The sequence below is a fragment of the Loxodonta africana genome, chromosome 10 (assembly GCF_030014295.1).
Source record: "Loxodonta africana isolate mLoxAfr1 chromosome 10, mLoxAfr1.hap2, whole genome shotgun sequence".
NCBI lineage: Eukaryota > Metazoa > Chordata > Mammalia > Proboscidea > Elephantidae > Loxodonta > Loxodonta africana.
Genome location: NC_087351.1, coordinates 12,332,427 through 12,344,000, shown reverse-complemented (window position 1 = coordinate 12,344,000; position 11,574 = coordinate 12,332,427). Strand labels below are relative to the sequence as shown.

Here is an 11,574-nt window from a genome sequence, read left to right as displayed (position 1 = left end):
CTCTCTGCTGCCAGATCCTGGTTCTCAGCCCACTCTCTAACAGGACTGTCAACCTACTGTATAATTCCCACCATACCCTTGTCTCTCCCTCTGAGTAACCACACTTGCCCTTTTGTTTACATATAATGGAAGTATTTAACTTCCTTATTTAATGGGTGCCCATATAATACATGCCCTAAACAGCTGCCTCAGTCACATAGCCAACACCTGGAGGGAGGTGCATCATGCTTACCCCACACAGATCTTTGTGTGACAAGAAAGCAGATGAATCCCAAGAGGGGATAATGATTGGTGTTGTTTTGTGTTCAGTAAGACCCAGAAAGGGTAGAGTTTGAATTCCCATAAACACTAGCTGCAACCAGTAGAAAAGTCAGAGAATACCTCACTCTCTACCAAAATCCAGCCTCATGGCACTATTCAGCTAGCTTCTTATCCTGGACCCCAGTCCTCCAAACACCATCAAGGGCCACAATACACTGGTGGACTTTGAGCAAAAAGGCTGGAACTATTAGGACTGATGGACTTCTTGGATATGATATGGGAAGGGATTCAAAGAAAGGCCAAGTGTGAGAGATCATCCAGGCTTTTCTCCAAGACACAAATTATTCAGTAGTATGTGGGAGCACCTACAGAGGTGGTTGTTTTTCTAACTGGATTTTGACTTCACTATCTGTATCTTATTTATTTGTTGATGTCTTTATTGTCTGTGCACACACACCCACCACTAAAATGTAAGCTCCAAGAGGGCAGGATCTCTGCTCTGTTTACTGCTTTATCCCCTACACTCAGGAGCACTTACTTGGCACATAAAACAAACAAAAAAACCAGTTGCCGTCGAGTTGACTCCGATTTATGGCAACTCCACGTATCTCAGAGTAGAAATGTACTCCACAGGTTTTCAATGGCTGATTTTTAGGAGCCAAGTCACCAGGCCTTTCTTCCCAGGTGCCTCTGGGTGGCCTTGAACTGTCAACCTTTTGGTTAGCAGCGAATATGTGTTAACCATTCGCACCATCTAGGGACTGCTAGGCACACACAAGGAACTGAATATTTCTTGAGAGAATGGGCTCAGGCTTTGGGGCAATAGGACACTTCCAACATCCAGGAACAATCGGGAGCTGCTGTAAGTGATAATTACAGGGGGTGAAGGAGATCAGAGCAAGGACTAAAGTTTATTGGTACTAAGGAATTAGCACATTCCATCAATCAAGCTGCTCAGCAAGTCTTCATCTTTCCTCCACCTCCAGGGGCAGTAAGTCCTGGCCAAGTCCAATCGGTGTCCTCTGACCTCTGTGCCATCTCACACTTCTGTGTGGGACACCAGGGAATCCCTGGGCCTGGAACAGAGTCCTCCAAACGGCTCAAGGAGCTACCCATCCGGGCATCCCCCTTCTGCTCCCCTTGGAGCCCTGTGAAGCCTCTGTTGTGGTGGGGAATGGAACAGCTTACATTTGAACTTGGTCCTTTTCCTGAAGCTTGAAATCGATACATCCAGCTATTGCCCCAGAATTTATAACCCAAAGCCTACATATACATTTCTGTAACCCTTGATGTCCCTAAATTTGTTGCTTCTCAGATTAGCTTGGATCTGTCTCTGGCCACTCTTGAACGGAACAGTCTCCAGGGTGATGCTGGCCCGGTGCTGGGGTCTGAGGATTCCAATGCTGCAGCAGACAGTGAATGTCAGAAAAACGTAGGCATTATGATAGCCCCCAAGCCCTCATGCAGTTCCCTTGTTTCTCCCATCCCCGATGTTTTCAGAGTCTGGCCTGTCCAGAAAAAAGAACAGTGCTAATCCCTGGATAAAAATGGGAGAGAAGCCTGAGGACCCATGGTACTTACAGGACTCTCTGTTGCTTCTTGAAGAGACCACTGCCTTCCACGGTCAGCACACAGTTGGCAACCTGCTCTAAGAGGGGGTTTGCAAATATCACCTGTATGGAGAGTGGCTGGTCCACAATGGCAGCTCCTAGAACCTAAACAGAGAGATGAAAATGAAAGGAAGAAGGAATTCGTCCTCTTTCACCTGTTCGCTGACCGTTCACGGGAGGCCTACGGCAGCTCAGGCATTGGCCCTACCCTGTTTACAGAAAGCTGGACTTCCTGGGGCTGTATTTTTGCAACTATGGGTTGAATCAAGTTAATGAGTTGTGATTAGTAATTTGAAAACTGAAGTGGAAGAGACGAACGTATCAGAATGCATCCCACAAGATAAATGCAAGTATTGTTGTGTGAAACCTTTGTTTCTTGTTACATAAAACTCTGTTTCGGTTAGACAACTATGGATATTTGTGCTGGGTTGTAAAGTAAAACACTTTATACCATCTGACTCAGGGGATGAAAAAGTCTCGGGAACTGGGAGTGTCTAGTCAGATTTCCTCTGCTCCAAGGATTTCGTCCAAGGGTGATAGAATCCAGAACTCCCAAAGGATCCTCGTGAAACATTTGAGGGAGTAGACTTTTCTTGGGTAGTTTTTGGTTGTTTGTTTCTTCTTATTATTCATTCCACCCGCTTCTTCCTTCCCTCCTATCGTAACAGGCTCATTTCCTTTCACGCGTGAGCGGAGGACAAGGGGTCGTCGAGGGCTGCAGACAGAGGGAAGTGGCCTCAGGAAACCTGGGTGCACTTTTGACCAGTTGCTGTGGAGCCAACAGTCGACAGTGACTCATGACGACCCCACGTAAGTCAAAGTAGAACTGTGCTCCATAGGGTTTCAAGGGCTTATTTTTCCAAAGCAGATTGCCAGGCCTTTCTTCTGTGATGCTTCTGGGTGGACTTGAACCTCTAGCCTTTTGGTTAGTAGCTGAGAAGCTTAACCATTTGCACCACTCAGGGACTCTGCACTTTTCACATGGACTTCAGCATCTGGCTTTGCCACATTCACCCCACCAGGGGGCAGCACTAGCTCAGCTGGCAGGCCGAGGAGGCTGGTTGGCCTAGGGGAGCCAGCACTGGAGGGAAGGGAGCCAGTGATGCCTTCCTACTCAGGAAACTATGGAATGTGAGAGCAGGAAGGGCCCTCAGAGGCTACCTCGTCTAATCCTCTCATTTGACAGTTGGAGAAGCAGAGGCCCGGGAGCTTGTCTGAGGATGTACAGCCAGCAAAGGACAGTCTGAGCCGGCCTTTCAGGCAGTGTTGTTCCCCCCAGGGCCTTCCCATTTGAACTTACAGTGTCTACTGTTGGCCCTGGGGGAGGCTAACAGTGAGAGATGGCTCAAGAGAGGGAGGCCTCCGCACCTCCCCACGGCCCCTGCTCAAGGACCCACCAAGAGACCACTAGTGGTGCAGAGGATTGAGCGTTTTCAGATAAACCCGCCCCTCCCTGGTGGGGCAGTAGCTGGGCCACCAGAAGAGGCCGAGGAAAGAAGGGGCTCCCCTGCTGAGCAGGCCCAGGCTGCCCTCTCAGAGGCTCCACCCTCACCACCTGGGTCTCAGGAAGCACCCCTGCCCCAGCCATTTGTGGCGCTCTTGCCTACATTGATCACAATGCCAGGATAGGCCAAGGTGATGATCTTGTCCACCAGGATCTTTTCAGGGCAGCTCATCTCTTCGCCCAGGGCACTGATGCGGATCAGCTTGTCTGTTGACAGGTACTGGCTGTACTGGGAATAAGCGATTTTGCAGGGATGGGTCTTTGCTAGGGAGAGAACACAAGAAAGAGGTGAGAGTGGCTGGGAAAATCAGCTGGGGCTGGGTTGGATCTGGGAGACTCTTCCATGGAAAGGAGGGAGCCAACATGTCCTGAGCCCCTGTGGAGCAGGGACTAGCTTTTCAGACGGAGGCTAAGAGAGGCTAAATGGCTTGTCCGTGGTCATTCTGCTAGTAAATGGGTGAGCTAAGGCTCTAACCAAGGTCTGATGACTCCAAAACTCACTTTTTCTACTAAAGTTGGAATCGACTCGACGGCACTGGGTTTTTTTTTTTTTTTTTTTTTTTTTTGAGGCTCCTTCCCTAGGGTGATAAAGAAGGGGAGGGATAGAAGGAGGAGGAGAGAATGGAGAATGAGGAGAAGGGGGGTGGGAGGGGAGGGAGGAGAAAGGAAGGGAGGAAGGCGAGGAGAGGAGGCGTCTGTGCAGGAGAAAGAAGTAGGAAGGGAGGTATCCCAGGGGTCCACTCCTACCCCCTGCTGGCATTTACATAACCCACTCTGTGGACACAGTCTGACCCATGCCCATGCCCAGAGCCCATACCTTCTTCAGCAGAAAGGGTGATGAATGCTGTGTCCTGCCAGAACGGGGGCAGGGGGCTGCCGTCATGCAGCAGGGACTGGGCACTCAAGTTCACTCTGAGGTCCTTGAACTGGGACGACATGTTGTGGGCCAGCAGGACAAAGTTTATGTCCTGGCCCATGATGGGTGGGTCGAGCAGCTTAAATTTCAGGGAGACCTGGACGACATCACTGGGCCGAAGTGGTGGTGTACCCAAGCTCCTAGAGCCACCTTGGCTCAGTGTCATCGGCCAGGAAGGCTGGGGATCTGCTCGGTGGGGTCCTTGGAACCTTCCAGCCTTCAGTCTCTGAAGAGCCTTCAGAAACACCTGCCTCTCCTGAGTGGAACCTGGGAGGGAAGAGTATAGCACCAGCTGTGGGCCAGGCTGACCCAGGGGGTAAGCCTGGGCTGAGCACCACCCCCCCAGCACCTACACCTACACCAGCCATGTCTGTGGGGGTGTTGAGACCTACATTTCCAGTGATAAATCCGTCCTGTCATTCACTGGGTGCTTCCTAAGTGCCAGGTTTTGCTGAGTACTTTGTACCTTTAATCCTCACATCAACCAGGAGAGACACATATTATTATTATTATTATTCCATAATACAGATGAGGAAAATGGGGCTGGGAGGGGTCATGTCACTTGCCCAAGTCACACAGTTGTGATTTGGAGTCCAGGCAGAAACCAGACCTGTCTGACATTAAAACCTGTGCCCTTGACCCTTCACCTTTATCCAGGTCCCAGAGCAAAGACAAGGCTCACAAGTGTGGAAGAGTAAAACCTCTCAAAGAGAGAAGGGCATGATGTTCCTGGTCCAAAACCAAACTACTGGTCAGACGTAGGCTAATTCCCGGGAACTGGGAAACTGAGAAGCAAAACAGGCAATGAGGGTTGTCTGCGTGGCCCAGGCCTCCCTGCTCAGCCTCAGCAGGTTGGGTTGGAGAGGCGCCCTTGGGCAGAATGTGCAGGGAAACTCTCCCAGGCTTCCCTAAGGATCCCAGCAGCTGCCTTTACTGAGTGCTTACTGTCCCCAGAGCCTGGCCCCACCCAGAGTGCGTTCACCGCAACCCCTGAGGCAGAGGCCATCTTTATCTCCTCACTCTGGGGGTTCTTCTAACTCCAGGTCCTGACTCTCGAGAAATTTGCTGCAGGGAGAGTGGGCCCAGAGAGATACAAAACGGATTAACTATCTGTGGTCAGGTTGGCCCCCAGGTCCTGTCAGGCTGATGGGAGGGGACAGAATACTGCTGGCCTACGAGCCATGGCTGAGCAGGCCACTCAATCCCGCCAGAATGTAACCCCGAACCCCCAAGGGGATCATAGCAGAGCCCCACAGACCTCTACAGCAAGGGCTGTGTCCACGGTGTCTTCTTGGATTTACCATTTCAGTGCCCACGGACCCTATTTTCATGCATTAGCACACCTGGTATCCTTTGCCTGAGGCTTTCTCTGCCCCCAGAGGTGACCCAGCCAGGCATGGGGCAGACCAGAAGTGCTATGGAATTTACACCTCAGCCAAGGGCTGACAGGAGTTGGTGAATAAATACCCCAGGCCCTTGCTTCTCTGTAGGGTAAATCTGCGATGTTGCTCTACGTTTACACCGTCTCCCCATAGCGTTGTCAGATCTAACAACTCCTGACTCATGGCGGCCCATGTGTTACAGAAGAGAACCGCTCCATAGAGTTTTCTCGGCTGTCATTTTGATAGACGCAGACTTCCAGGCCTTTATTCCCATGCAGGGCTGGGTAGGTTCAAACCTCCAACCTTGAGGTTAGTAGTCAAGCACATACTATTTGCACCACCTAGGGGCCTTAAATATAAATGTAGGGCCAGCTAAATGTCAATTTCGGATAAACAAATAATTTGAGACGTTGTTGTTGTTAGGTGCCACCGAGTTGGTTCTGACTCATAGCGACAATAGAACGTACAATAGAACGAAACATCGCATAGTCCTGTGCCATCCTCACAATTGTTACGCTTGAGCCCATTGTTGCAGCCACTGTGTAAATCCATCTTGTTGAAGGTCTTCCTCTTTTTCCCTGATCCTCTACTTTACCAAGCATGAGGTCCTTTTCCAAGGACTGGTCCCTCCTGATAACATGTCCAAAGTATTTGAGACATACTTATACTAAAATATTTTTAGTCCTGTAATTTACCTGGCAACCTTACTCCCAATGTTCCCCTGCAAGATTAAGCTCCAGCTGTCCATAGTGCTAACAGGCTTGATTTTAAAAAACCATTACCTAAGACACAGCTATTTGTCTCTACGTATCCGTAGTAGAAGAGAGTGAAGGAAACCAAAGACTCGGAGAAGAAACTAGTCCATAGGACTAGTAGTCTACATGAACCACAACCGCATCTACGTTTGGGAGCAAAATGTGAAACAGAACTCAAATTCTTAAAAAGTCCAAACTTACTGGACTGGTTGAGAGTGGAAGACTTCCTGGGACTTACTGCCCTGAGACACCCTTTAAACCTTGAACCAAAACTATTCCATGAGGTCATCTTTTAGCTAAATAACAGGTTGGCTCATAAAATAAACAATATCATTCATGAGTACTGTGCTTCTTTAAAAAATGGTCTATATGAGACCAAACAGTCAACATCTACTCAAAAGTGGAGAAACTAGATACTGGAAACAGAACAACCAGAATGGAAATAATGAGAGAGTTGACACAGTGTGGAAAATGTAACCAATGTCATTGAACAAAATGTGTAGAAATTGTTAAATGGGAACCTAATTTGCCATGTAAATTTTCACCTAAAACACAATAAAATATTTTAATAATTCAAAAAAAAAAAAACCCCGCTTTTGGTACATCTTTGTCCCGAGGAGCAGCTGGTAGGTTCGAACCGCAGACTTTTCAGTTAGCAGAGAAGCACTTAAACACTACACCACCAGGGCTCTTTAGCAGCCTTGATACCAAAAAACCAAACCATTGCCGTTGAGTCGATTCAGACTCATAGTGACCCTATAGAACGGAGTAGAACTGTCCCACAGGGTACCAGGGAGCGGATGGTGGATTCCAACTGCCAACCCTTTGGTTAGCAGCTGAGCACTTAACCACCGCACCACCAGGGCACCAACAAGCTTGATAATGCCCTCCATATGGCTTCTTTCCCTTCCCTGTCTCGCTTCCTCATACTCCTACCAGTATTTCCTGGAAATGCCTCACAAATAAACCACTTGTTGTTGAGTCCTTGTCTCAGGATCTGTTTCTAGGGCAACCCAACCAAGACAAACCCCAGTGTCAATAGGGAGTGGAGGGTCAGTTACTGCTGGGCTGTGTTCACTGCTTGTCTCTCATTGTATATCTCCTTCCTAGGGTTGGATTCTGGAGCTTCTGAGTCTGCCCCAAAGGCTCACATAGACAAACCACAGACACCCACTCACCAGTCTTCCCAGCAACAGCTCAGCTACTCCCAGCCCCCATCTCCTACACACATTCCTGACTTTCTGTGGCTCAGATCCTGCCTCTGGCCCTTTCTCACTCTCATGGACTGGATATTTTTTCTTGGTTCCCTGGTTGTTGGCCTTTTTCAATTTCCAGGAGTTAGTCTACACTAGTCCCTGGGTGGGACAAAGAGCTATCAGTAAGCACATGACTGTTGACCAAAAGGTTGGCAGTTCAAACTCACCCAGAGGCGCCTTAGGAAAGAAAAAAAAAAAGCCTGGCAATCTACTTCCAAAAAATCAGTCATTGGAAACCCTTTGGAGCACAGTTCTACTGTGACACATGTGGTGCCGCCATGAGTCAGAACCAGCTTGATGGTAACTGGCTTTTTTAAGTCTGCCCCTGACCACCGTAGCTATCGTTTTGCCCTGCGGCTTAGGAAAGAAGCACCTGCCAGGACGCTCACACCTCAGAACCATCTCTGACATGCCCAGCCCTGGCAGGGGGTGAGGGTAGGGGTGAGCATTTTGGCTTTACATCAACCTCGGTGCTAGCTGGTGGTCTGGCCGGTCCTCCAAACACTTAATACAGCACAATTAATTAAAAAATAAGTTAAAGTAATTAAATTCATTAGTCAGAGAGCCATCTGCAGCAGGAGGTTGGTTTTCCTGGGAGGCAGGGGTGAGGAGTGTGTATACTGCTAGTGGACGCCTCTCAGTGGCCCTGCAATCAACGTGGCATCTTGTGGCGGGGTCCCTGGGATGTGGGGTGGTGGTGGACATGAGGAAGTGAGCAGAGGGGATGCCTCGAAATGGGACCTTAAAGCTGCATCCCTGCCCCACAGAAGCTCTGGTTCCACAGAAGCTTGCCCTAGCTGGCTGTGGCCACAGCATTTGGCTTCTGAGTGGAGCTGGCTTGGTCGCACCTTCTCCGTACTTGTAGTTCTCCGTGATGTCATCCCGCTCATCACTCTGGATGCTCTTAGTGCTGATAAAATTGCCAACAGAATTCGTGTCCCTGTGGAGTCTCTGCTCCTTCCCTCCGTAGACAAGCCAGGACATGCAGTCAGCGTTCACCATGGAAAAGGCAAAGGGCGTGTCGTAGTTCAGGTCCACTTCCCCCTCTTTGATGGCTCTGACGGAGGCAGGGCCGCAGCAGTAGAGGCCTGAGGAGAACAGAAGAGCCTCAATGGGATTTCAGGGCCAGGCAGGGCAGGGGCAGCGTCTGTGGGAGTGGGCTCTGCCTTCCTTCTGGGGCCTCACCGTTGCTTGTCTCCTGAGGTGTGGCATCCAGCACCTGCCAGCCTCCATATCCAGGAGGGAGGTCCTTTCGGGCCATCCAGCACTCGTTCCAGACATGGAAATTCCTGAGAGAAACCAGAGAAGTTAGTGTCAAACGAAGCTAAAGGGAGAGGCTTTACTGCTTGTCTTCTTTCTAGAGCAAGGCAGAGGATAGATGAGCAGATGTACTATTAGAAAGACAGACAGACTTAGGACACCACAGGGCCTCAAACCTCATTGGTATGAACAGTGATGGAACTTCTTTCTGAGATCCTCAATTTGCCACCCAGAAAAGAGATTTCTTCTGCTGACTCCGAATGTGAATGGAGAGTGAAGGATTCCAGAGTCAACAGAAATTAAGAATACTTTCTCTATATAAAGTCCTTGGGGCTTTTTCAATCTTTGTGCCTGGAGGTGAGACTTCAGGCTCCCCTGGTCAGAGCCACAGGCTGAAAGATAGGTGAAGGAGGTGACAGACGAAACCCTCAACCCTGGGCAGAGTGCTCTTAGGTGTGAGGCTTCTAAAGCCCGAGTCATTGGTTTTGGTTCAGCTGTCCCTCAACCTTAGGGTCGGGGACACCAAGCACTGGGGCATGGGGAAGCTGAAGGTAGGAGATGAGCGGGGCAGTAGCCCATGGACGCAGGCCCACCCTGATTCCTCTAGTGGGGTTTGGCTCTGCTTGGCAGTGTCTCTCACCAGACAGTATCCTTCTTCTTATTCTCCAGAATCCTCCCCGTGCTGTCGTAATACTCATCTATGATCAGGTTCCCGTCTGTGTCGTGGCCAGAGTCGAAGTTGGTGATCACGCGGGTGGGGATCCCCAGGCACCTCATCACTGCAGAAAGAGCAGGAAAACCTGTGGGCTGTGCACGCAGGAGCTCTGTGGCTTCCTAGACTTGGGCCCTGGGCGGAGGGAAATCATTCCCTAGGGAAATCATTGACATCTGCAGGACTGGGCAGGAGCTGCCCAAGGCCCTGGGTTGGCGACATCTCCAAGCTCCCTCCCACCTTCCTGAGCTCGTCTCCCTGAGGTATGTGGGAGAGACTCCATGCAAAGATTAGGGTGCTGGTTGCTCAGACAAGCACTCCCAAGGCCAACAGAAAGTCGAGCAAGTCGTCGGTTCTCCTGCCTGTGCCAGCAGGGTGGGGCAGGCACACCTCCTTTGGCAAGACTCTGCCACCTGACTTGGCTTTATTCTATCCTGGCTGAAAAATCTCCATCTTCAAATCAAATAGCTGGAATCCAGTTCCTTTCTGTGGTTAGGATCATTGGCTGAGACCATCAGAGTCTCAGGCAGAGAATTCTGTGACTTTTATTCCTCCTTTTTCATGGGTGTATTATCTCGGAAACCTCTCAAGAAAAAGCCAGGAAGGGAAGGAAACGTAACAAAAGCATAGAAAAGCAGTCAGTACCTGGTAGAGAAACCCTTGAAAGGAGGTAGACATTTGCCTTTATTCCTGAGGGGTCAGCCCTGTCCTTTGCCAGCCGACTTCTTTTCTTTGTCATTGGCTGTACTTTCTCCATTCTGCCTTCTTTTAAACACAACAACATCCCACCACCAAATGCCCTAGGGATCCGTGTCCCCTCAAGTCCAACGATGACCCACCCAGTTCAATAACAACAACAACAATAGCTTTTCCCAGGCAGGTACATACATTATCCTCAAGATGAGGAGCCCTGGTGGCACAATGGTTAAGCAGCCTGGCTGCTAATCAAAAGGTTGGCAGTTTGAACCCATCCAGAGGCTCCATGGGAGAAAGGCCTGGTGATCTGCTTCTGTAAAGATTACAGCCAAGAAAACCCTATGAGGCAGTTCTACTCTGTCACTTGGTGTCACTATGAGTTGGAATTGACTCCATGGCACCTAACAATGACAATAACATCCTCAGACCAACTGCTGTTATCATCCACCTTTTAAAGACAAAGAATCAGAGGCTAAGAAGAATTTGCTTCCTTGACTATGGTTGCACAGCTAGTAAGGGGCAGAGCAGTCACTCAAATCCTGGTCTCACCTGGCTTGTGCTCTTAATTGAGTCCACCTCTGAGTATTGTGCACACAGCTCAACATTTTGTATGCTCACTTCACTGTACATCTCAAAGGGGCTCTGGTGGTGCAGTGGTTAAGCACTTGGCTGCTAACCAAAAGGTCAGTGGTTTGAACCCACCAGCTGCTCCTTGGGAGAAAGATGTGGCAGTCTGCTTCTGTAGAGATTCACAGCCTTGGAAACCCCATAGGCCAGTTCTACCCTGTCCTGTAGGGTTCCTGTGAGTTGGAATCGACTCCGCAGCAGTGGGTAGCAGGAAGCACAACCCAAGCATTTTCTCACTGTTATCAGATATTCACCAAAGCATGGTGTCTACTGGCAGTTATTTTTAGTTGGTTTTCAGTATTTTTCTCCTGTTGTAAATAATGCTGGGATGAATATCTTTGTTGATAAATATTTCCTTGGAAAATATTCCAAGAGGTAAAATGACTGAGTCCAAAAGTGTAAATATTTCTAAGGGTTCTTTACACATGTTACTGTCATTTGGTTTGGTTTCCAACATTTATAGTTTTTAGCTTAAATATTTATTTATGCTAAACATTTAATTGCTTGTAGTTTTTAGATGATGCTCCTTTTTTTTTTCATTGTGGTAAATAATATGTAACAAAACATTTGCCATTTAGCATTTTTCTGCATGGGT

General features: G+C 49.0%; 1 protein-coding gene across 1 annotated transcript in view; it reads right to left on the bottom strand.

Annotated features, from left to right (window-relative positions):
* Nucleotides 1–1,450: 1,450 nt before the first annotated feature.
* TGM5 (transglutaminase 5) overlaps nt 1,451–11,574 on the bottom strand; it is a 39,904-nt gene continuing 29,780 nt past the window's right edge. Inside the window, exons 7-13 of the mRNA XM_064291959.1 lie at nt 9,585–9,723; nt 8,870–8,973; nt 8,533–8,772; nt 4,193–4,558; nt 3,479–3,639; nt 1,843–1,976; nt 1,451–1,664 (exon numbers count right to left, since the gene is read on the bottom strand). Coding sequence (XP_064148029.1) covers nt 1,511–1,664; nt 1,843–1,976; nt 3,479–3,639; nt 4,193–4,558; nt 8,533–8,772; nt 8,870–8,973; nt 9,585–9,723 — 1,298 coding nt within the window. The 3' untranslated portion in view covers nt 1,451–1,510. The remainder of the gene's footprint in view (nt 1,665–1,842; nt 1,977–3,478; nt 3,640–4,192; nt 4,559–8,532; nt 8,773–8,869; nt 8,974–9,584; nt 9,724–11,574) is intronic.